At 46.8% G+C, this 9,822-nt stretch overlaps 1 protein-coding gene across 7 annotated transcripts in view; it reads right to left on the bottom strand.

Annotated features, from left to right (window-relative positions):
• Positions 1-272: 272 nt before the first annotated feature.
• Positions 273-9,822, bottom strand: part of SYNDIG1L (synapse differentiation inducing 1 like) — a 71,207-nt gene continuing 61,657 nt past the window's right edge. For all 7 annotated transcript variants that reach the window (XM_045012639.1, XM_045012637.1, XM_045012638.1 and 4 more), the window contains 2 exons: positions 7,433-7,570; positions 273-2,990 (listed from right to left, as the gene is read on the bottom strand). In XM_045012639.1, the coding sequence (XP_044868574.1) occupies positions 2,832-2,990; positions 7,433-7,570 (297 nt within the window). In that variant the 3' untranslated portion in view covers positions 273-2,831. The remainder of the gene's footprint in view (positions 2,991-7,432; positions 7,571-9,822) is intronic.

The raw sequence follows: 9,822 nt of genomic DNA, 5'->3' as shown, positions 1-9,822 counted from the left end.
TTGCTTGTATCTAGTGGACAGTAGCTGATGGGACCCTCCCACTGATGCTGCTGGTCACTTGTGCCTTGCTATGGCTGGGAGGGGGAGTCCTTATTACCTCCTTGGGGGCTAGTTGATGGGCTGAGATTGCATTACACTTCTTTTAGTTTGCACAGCTTCAGAAGTGATTATTGGCCATCCAATTATCTTTTTAAATCCAGCCATGATTTCCGGCATGGTGACCCCATGGGGCACTGACTCCCCCAGGCTAACTAGATGCCCATTTCCCTCGCTTTGTTTCCCATTTACTTTCTTTCACTATGATTCAAGTGACCCCACTCCCTGAGTTATGAATCGGTCAAACTGGTAAGATTTTACCGAATGGTAAAAAAGGAAACAAAAACCTTGGAACTGCTCTTACGTTCATCTCTTTTATTCAAGTCCTGCCAGGCCTTGAATCATTTTTGTTGGCTTCTTTGACTGTTTCCTGCCTCTCCAAGGGACCGGTTAGTAACTCCACAGAGGAGTTCACTGTTATTCAAAATCATTATATTTTCTCTCTCTCTTTTGAGCATCTTTACTTTTTAAACATCTACTGTGCACTGGGCAAACTGAACTCCATGGGGACTCCTGAATCTTTCCCCTAAGAAGCTACTATGAATTCAGAGGCTCTAAGTTTAGGTTCTTTTCCCCAAAGTGTATTTCTTTGCAGTGACCTAAGTTAACTGTAATATCCCATGGTGTTGCCCAGCCACTGGCTGGATTACATCCTCCAGCCTCCCTCACAAGCATCCTGGGGTTTTATTGATCTAAATACCTTTGTGCCATTTGCATAGTGCGCCCCCATTCTGTCCATATCCACATCGAGGCTCCATTCCCATTTCCCACTCTTTTATTAACTCTTTCATCTTATAAAACATAATGGGACCTTCAGAGAAGCTTCTGAACCGGTCTCTTCTCTTGTGTTTCCCCTTCTTTTATGGCTCAAGTACAATAGAAATCTCAGATATTAACATGCTGCTTTAGAATGAAATGTACATATGAACAATACACGAATCAAGGAACATGCTGAGTTTCTTACAGAATATGCTATAGTGTGCACGGAAGCCCCAGGGAGGAGGGGTGAGTTGGGAGCCTGCCTATGCCCCATCAGGGTGAGGTGTGGAGAGGCAAGGAAAGAAGTGCAGGGAGGACTGGCCAAGATGAGGAGGGTTTAAGATGTGGCGTCTGAGGCACAAAGTGGAGCTCAGGTTGAAGCAGAAAGTGTCTCTTTACAGTAAGCTCTTTGGGCAAAGACCTTGCCTCCACATCCGTCTGTGAAGCACCTAGTGTGTTACTGGCACTATACACATAAGTAATAGGCTGTAAGCAGCGCTAAGTGGCACTGGCATTTCCAGTGTGGATCTTGTCCAGCACAGAGCCTTGCACAAACACTTCTTCCCGCCCCCCACCTGGGGTTTTGGCTCCATCGCTTGTCATTCAGTCTCCAACCCTGGAACATACATTTTCTCCTTCTCTGGCGTTTGTCCAGTAACAAACAGTATTTTTGGCTGGAGGTTATACACAAAGCTGAGTTAAGAGGTTTTTTTTGTTGACCTCCTTATTTGTCTGAGACCAGCATTATTGGGATCAGGCCAGTTCCGGCAGAGGGGGTTGTTATTTACCTGGAAGTAGACACACTGGGGGCAGAACAGGATATTTTCTTCGGGGTGTCTGCCTAAATGGCAGTACTTGGAGTGTTTCATTGCTCACTGCTAAAGCTAAAGGTGAGGTACGTAGCCTAGGGGCTAGCACTGCGGCCTAGGGTTCTGTGGCCCCTGAGCTCAGTGACCTTGTCAGCTCTCAGTGCCTCCGTTTCACACACGGCCTTTGTCTGTTTTGGCTCCTGAGACAGACTGTATGTTCTTTGGAGCCGGAGCTCTTACTGAGTGTCTTTACAGAACCTAGCACAACAGTTGGGCCACTAGGTGCTACTGTGACAATGATAATACACAAGACTTGTGAGGCTTTTCCCAACCAGCTTCTACACATGAAATGATGACACACAATTACCAACCCCAATGACCTTTCGTTGTCTTGTTTAGAATGGATGTATGACTCCAGAGCTAGGTCTGAATCACCAAGGGCTGAGCCATGGCTTGGTAAATGAGACTAGGGTAAAGCCTGGTGGTAGGGCTGTTAGCTGAGGTTCTGCAGACTGAGTCCCAGAGCTCTCTCTTTATTTAGGCTGCACTGTGTCCTCCTAGTTTGTGGCAATTAAAGGGACAGTTGCCAGCCTGTGGCACTAAAACTGAAGTGTTTTCCCCACACCAGGAGCCCTGCCCAATCTCTCTTGCAATCAGCCTGTGAGCCCGCTCTCCTAAAAGGAAGAGCAGGCAATGAATTAATTGCCCCTTGCCCTCTCTTCCCCATGTGCCTCAAAATCAGACCAGGGCTGTGATACGCTAGGTGGTGGGATTCACAGTGCAGGACTAGAACATGAACATGTTGTTTTGAAAACTATAAGCGGCTGCACCAGGCCCTGCAGATGAACTAAAAGTCTCTCTTCCACATTCTTCCTTAAGTGAAACATGCTCCTCCCAGCCTCAGAATCCAGGACTTTCAGGCTGTGCTGAGTTCTTTACTAGCAGGACATCGTTAGCCAGTTGTCCAAGGTGTAAAGGAGAATGGAGTCTATTGTTCATGTAAAAGGGAAAGACCCTGTACAGTGCATCCAAGCCTGGATCCCTCCACTCATGGAGCTGCTCAGCGGCTCTTGCAAGCATTGTGTCCTATGCTCCATACAAAAGCGTGAATCCCACTAGCATTGGCCTTTGGGTGCAGAGTGCTGAGCTTTGGCGTGAAGGTCTCTGCTATACATGGCCACTTTTGGATAGATAAGCAATCAGTGCTACAATTACACCAACATAGACCCCTGTGCCGATGGTGATGGAGAGCGCAGCAAGGAAGAGGGCCCGCCGGGAGGCTGAACTTGCCATGTGGAAGTCCCCCTTGGAGACAGCCTTACTGGTCTGGAAAGAGAAGACAATGCGTAAGTGACTATTAACACCATCTAACCCCTCTGGGGAAGAGGAATGACTGTTCACTTACTCCAGGGAACAGCACTGACTCCCAACCCTTATCCTCCTCTTCCCTTCTGTGCAACTTTACTTTGACACAGCTTTCCTTTAAAAGGTAGGTTTGAGGGGTTGAGAAGTTTGAAGTACATGTGTGCATCTGATATTCTTAAACTCCACTCTCATAGTACAGGGACAATTGCACCAGCTCTTCCCAGCACAGTACACCTCTACCCCGATATAACGCTGTCTTCAGGCGCCAAAAAATCTTACTGGATTATAGGTGAAACCGCGTTATATCAAACTTGCTTTGATCCGCCAGAGTGTGCAGCCCCGCCCCCCCCGGAGCGCTGCTTTACCACATTATATCCGAATTCATGTTATATCGGGTCGTGTTATATCAGGGTAGAGGTGTATTTCTTGGTGAGTAGCTACAGCTATCCATACATTTGTAGATGGATCAGTCTTTGAACTGGTTGTGTTTGGACTTTTGAATATGTCACTTCGTGCACTTGTGGTCTTGAAATGTAAGTGCAATGGAACTTCACGATGTCATGCCAGAAGGACTGTACATGCAGAGATACTAGCTATATTGTACTAATAATCTTCAGTATGTTGGCTAATCAGGAATATGTAAATTATTTCTGGTTACATTGTATTAAAAAAGGGATAAAGAAGAATACTGAAACAGTATAATGTCATTGCATATATTGGCAGGTCACCCTCCTCTGGCGTTCAGTTCTGGCCACATCATTTCAAAAAGGATATGGCAGTTATAGAAAGAGTTTGAAGGGGAGCAATGAAAATGATCAGAGGCCTAGAAATACTTTCATGTGGTAGAGGTTAAAAGGGTCTTTCCAGGCCTCTGATCATTGCCATAAAATGAAAATATTCACAGTATAGTGAATAGGATAAAAGGTGTAAATGGTGCGCTGCCCTTTACACTTTCTCATAATCCCAGCGCACAGGGACATTTACTGAAATTAAAAGGCAACACATTTAAAAGTGATACAAGGAAATACAGTTTTCCCCACAATGCATAAATAACCTGTGGAACTCACTGCCACATGATAATAAGACATAGTGGAGTCAATATGTATATGAACAACAAGAATACTGCAGATACATTAGCTAGGAGAAATGAATCATTGACTGATAGGCGTGAAGAAGAATATTCCCCCAGAGGCAGATTATTCCATAATTGATTGTTATGGGAATTTACACCTTGGCATCTGGTTCTGGGTACAAGCAGGGAAGGCAGCAGACAGCCTGGACCATGGATCTGGCAGTACCTGTGTTCCTAGTCATTTTTTAATTGCTGTTACCTTTTCCTGTTTCTCCTATTGCACCTCATCTTTAAGATGAAGTGCCTGGTACTGAATGCAGTATTCAAGGTGAGGACACATACCACTCTATGCTATGGCATTGTCACATTCTTCTCTATTCCCCTTTCAATATCCAGGCATCCCATTTGCTCTCTGGGCCACCACTGCACACTGCACAGATTCAGGGTTGCTTACAGTGACACGCCGCACTGCTTCCTGAGCGGCTAATTCAGTGGCCAGCAAGATTGAAGTGCTCCTTGCAGTGGGCATCAGCTTGCACTTGTCTGTACCGACTCATCTGCCATCATGTTCCCAGTTTCCTGGCTGTGTTACATTCTTCAAGAGTTCCTCTCAGCCCTCCTCACCTAAATGATTTTGTGTCATCAGCAAATGTTGACGCCTCTTTATTCAACCCCAACATCTAAATCATTAATAAAATATTTAACATAACTAGTCTGAGAACTGTTCCCTAGGGGAACCCATTATTAATCTCCTTCTTGGTTGAGGATTGACAATTATTTAGCCTTGTCTTTAACTTTTACCTTCTAACCAGTGTATAATAACCTATAACAGAACTGTACCCACCTTGCCCAGGGTTACCACCTTTATCAAAAGCCTTTGAAGGTCTAAATAGACCCATCTGTCATCTTTTATCCACTACTTGTTCATTCTTAGTTAAAACCTATGAGCTGATTCCCCACTGCATTGTTCTAATTTTACAGTGGCATAACATTATTGATTTCAATGGAAACCCACTGGGCATAAAACTGGAGTGACACAGTGGTGGAAAGTATCAGTACTTTGTACATCGGCCAAACTGGACAGTCTCTAAGGAAAAGGATAAATGGACACAAATCAGATATTAGGAATGGCAATATACAAAAACCTGTAGGAGAACACTTCAACCTCCCTGGCTACACAATAGCAGATCTTAAGGTGGCCATCCTGCAGCAAAAAAACTTCAGGACCAGACTTCAAAGAGAAACTGCTGAGCTCCAGTTCATCTGCAAATTTGACACCATCAGCTCAGGATTAAACAAAGACTGTGAATGGCTTGCCAATTACAGAACCAGTTTCTCCTCCCTTGGTTTTCACACCTCTACTGCTAGAACAGGGCCCCATCCTCCCTGATTGATCTAACCTCGTTATCTCTAGCTTGCTTCTTGCTTGCATATATAAACCTGCCCCTGGAAATTTCCACCACTTGCATCTGAAGAAGTGGGTATTCACCCACGAAAGCTCATGCTGCAAAACGTCTGTTAGGGCTTGGCTACACTTACAAATTTGCAGCGCTGCAGCAGGGTGTGAAAACACACCCTCTGCAGCGCTGCAAATTGCGGCGCTACAAAGCGCCAGTGTAGTCAAAGCCCCAGCGCTGGGAGCCGCGCTCCCAGCGCTGTCCGTTATTCCCCACAGGGAAGTGGAGTACGGACAGCGCTGGGAGAGTTTTCTCCCAGCGCTGGCGCTTTGATTACACTTAGCGCTTCAAAGCGCTGCCGTGGCAGCGCTGCCGCGGCAGCGCTTTGAAATGCAAGTGTAGCCAAAGCCTTAGTCTATAAGGTGCCACAGGATTCTTTGTTGCTTTTACAGTGGTGGAGAGAATGGTTAGACTGCAAGCTCTTCAGGATGGGCGCTTTTAACTTCCTTTAAACACTGTGCGTGTTCTCAGTTGTTCAACAAACACAGAGACAGTCCCTGCCCTGAAGAATTAACAAACAATCCGAGTAATAACCAAGCACCATGTACAGCAATTACATTAGATAAACAAACAAACAAGAGCTCCTCTTCAAAGAACTCCAGCGGCTTAAAGACCCCACTTTGCCTCACAGGTGCTGTGCTAGGTTGTTCCTTTCATATTATTCTCAGCTAGGTGCATTATAACTTATCTTTTATTATTGTTTCTACTGTCTCCATTCTTAAGACTGTGAGAAAAACTTTGATCTTGGTATCATCCAGTATAAAACTGGCGCAACTCCATCAACTCCGAGTGAATTATTCTGGATCTACATCTGTGTAACCGAGAACAAAATCTGGCCCATGCCCTGACTAGAGCAGCGGCCAGTCTGAGCTAACACAGGCCAAGGCCCAGATTCTCGTCTTATTTGTGCCAGGCTTTACACGGCTGAGTTACACTTGACTTACACACAAGTGTGAGGAGAATCAAGCCCCTTGTGTGATCTGGGAGGATCACAATGGACTCATGTTTCAATCGGGAGAGCTGTCAGTCCTTCCCCAGCTTTCAACAGGAGAGTAATATTGACTCAAGGTTTAACCAGCAGGTTGGCAAAGGGAGGTGGTGTTATCCCTATTTTATAGAGGGGGAGCTGGCTTTATCTGACAACATCAGAGGCCATTACTACAGACATAATGAATGGAGGGACCCCTGTAATGAGAAACAGAGGCCAGAGTCTCTGCTCTGCCCAGTCTCCGAGGCAGCTGGATTCTCAAGCAGGTCCATTGCTGGCTCTGGAACAGTTTGGAGTAGCCCGGGGGCAGCTCCAAGCTACACCAGATGGTAAAAGTCACCCAGGAGACCATCCACCCTCTGGGGATTGTTGAAGCACAGAAACTGGAGCAGGGCAATGTAGGAACTGACTGTAGCAGCTCCACCCCAGCCAAAGACTCACCCATACTGGAGAAACTCTCATTTGGCAAGTTATGATCAGTTTTGGGTCCCTCTGCACCACCAGAATGGCACAAAGGGTGGGACTCTGGCCCACAGTATCTAGTCTCTGCACTGAAGGGCAAGTCCTGTAGTTTCCCCACATGATCATGGAGAGCCCTGGCTGCAGTGGAACCATGTAATTCTGCTGTGGGGCGTGGATGAAGGGTGCCCAGAGCACTACACACCCTGGAGCATGACTTGCTGTGCCCCAGCACACAGAGCTGGGTCAGTGAGGGTTGGAAACAGGACCAATGGGAGTGACAGAGATGTGTGTCTCACTGACTGGAATGGTGCCAGGCCCCTGACTCAAGGGGTTCTTCTGGCTTGCAGGGTCCCTGCGTTAGAGCCATTACCTAACCCAGCATGTGCAGCACAGAAAAGGAGACATCAGCAAATGGATTCCTCACCCTATGGGAGAAGTAGAAGGCAGCGATTCCCAGGGGCCAGAAGCAGCAGAGCATTGAAAAAATGGCCAGGCCCAGGTGGTCTCGTGGGGGGAGCGTCAGGAAATGATCCTCACTCTCACTGTCACTCGAGGAGTCACTCTGGAAAACAAATGAGTTCAGTGCTGCTGAGCAGCGCAGAGCCGTCAGGCCTGGAGAGTGCCCAGGCAGAAAGAGCCTGGGAAGAGCAGTGCAAGCGCACCCCATTCACCCCTCAGTGGGACAGGCTGGCATGTCTGACACTTACGTGATCCTGAAACATGTCATGAGGCCAGCCTGTCAAAACCAGGCGTGGGGGGAGGAGGGGGGAGGCTGCAAACACTGACACAAGGGTGTCCTCCCCTCCTCCCACCAGTCTGATGCTGGCCTGCACTGGAGGGATCTGCCACAGGGATAAAAAAGGGGTGCAGTCGCTATGGCGCGTCCAGACCTGCTGTGTGGGGGCAAGTGTGATGGGAACGAGGCTGAGATGCAGGATCTCATGGCCTGGTGGTGGAAAAAACTTGTGGTCACTACCAACCTCTGGCAACTCGGAGCTCTTGACACAAAATGCTCTGTGTCCTATTACGAAGGGCTTTCCCTGAATCAGAACTGCCCCTGTCAGTCTGCCCACCGATGGTATTTCTAGGGCACTTATCACTTTGTATATAAGCAGCGCTTCCCACCCCCACCCCCTGTGTGAGGTCTATATACCCTCTGATCTGCCCTTATTCAGAATGGCCGCCATTTCCCATTATTTTCTGTAATGCCACAGCCATAGTCAAGATGGCCACCATTGCCTTGCATTGGAAAGTGAGGCTGCTCCTAATGAAGATGGCCATCATCTCCCATTGTTCTCAACTGAGCTGAAGTCAGGCTGATATTAGGAAAGCTGGCCACCTCCTGGGCTTTGGAGTTAGGAAACTGGACCAGAAATTGTGAAGAGACAGGGAAATGTTGGGTACACAGAGAGAGGGTGCATGGAGGTATAGGAGATTACTGGGAAAGATGAGGAGCAGGAAGGGAAACTGAGGGAGTTTTAGGGAATGTAGGGTGCAGGAGGGAGACTGAGGGAAATGTGGGGGCAGAGTCGGAGGCTAAGGAAGGTGATTGAGGAGGTGCAGGGTAATACAGAGAGCATGAGAGAGATTGAGGATGCAGAGGAATGTGGGTAGCAGAGTGGGAGAATTGAATGATAAGAGACTATCAAAGGACTGGGAGGGAAAATATGGGGCATGGATCAACAACAGGAAACTGGGGGGAGCATGTAGGGAGAATGTGTGGGAGGCAGGAGATTGGGTGTGGCACAGAGGGTGTCAAGAGGAGACTGGGAGGATGGTGACAAGACAAGATTGCTATAGGGGAGAGGGATAGAATGGCAGCTTCCTCACCCCATGGGTAAATGAGGTCCCCCCTGAGCAGCCAATGAAGATACCCAAGTGCCCTGTGACAGAGCAGCAAATATGCCACATGTGGCTGCCACACAAAGTATGACATCATTATTCATCTACACTTAGCCATCACGTTAAAAAAGGGCTATTTCAAAGGACACCCCGCCCCCCCGAGATGGCTCATTCTCTTGGCTGAATTTCTGGCCAATTCACGGTGCCCCAGATTACTTTCCAACCCTAAAAATATAACACCTTCACTGCAGTGCTGCTGCTGTGCAGCTATCTAGCTGACAGAAATAGTAACATTCGCTCTGTAATAAGCCAGAGCTGGAGAGGAGATGGGTGGGTGGGAAAGGACAAATGAGCTTTTTACAGTGTAAGAGAAACTCACAATACTAGGATAACATTTCAACAAATGGTGACAGGTTTCAGAGTAGTAGCCGTGTTAGTCTGTATCAGCAAAAAGAAGGAGGAGTACTTGTGGCACCTTAGAGACTAACAAATTTATTTGGGCATAAGCTTTCGTGGGCTAAAACTCACTTCATCGGGTGCATGCAGTGGAAAATACAGTAGGAAGATAGATAGATAGATAGATAGATAGATAGATAGATAGATAGATAGATAGATAGATAGATAGATAGATATACACGAGAACATGAAAAAATGGGTGTTGTCATACCAACTCTAACAAGTCTAATCAATTAAGGTGGACTATTACCAGCAGGAGAAAAAACACTTTTCTAGTGATAATCAGGATGGCCCATTTCAAGCAGTTGACAAGAAGGTGTGAGTAACAGTAGGGGAAAAATTAGCATGGGGAAAGAGCCCACGAAAGCTTATGCCCAAATAAACTCGTTAGTCTCGAAGGTGCCACAAGTACTCCTCATTTCTTTTATTTCAACCAATGGGACTGCAATATGCAAATGAAATGAGATCACATTATAATAATTGATTGAGTCCTCCTGGATGCTTTAATCTCAACTC

This window comes from Mauremys mutica, chromosome 4, assembly GCF_020497125.1.
Source record: "Mauremys mutica isolate MM-2020 ecotype Southern chromosome 4, ASM2049712v1, whole genome shotgun sequence".
In the NCBI taxonomy this organism is placed as follows: Eukaryota; Metazoa; Chordata; order Testudines; family Geoemydidae; genus Mauremys; species Mauremys mutica.
Note: the sequence above shows the minus strand (reverse complement) of the source record. Positions and strands in the feature narration are given on the sequence as shown.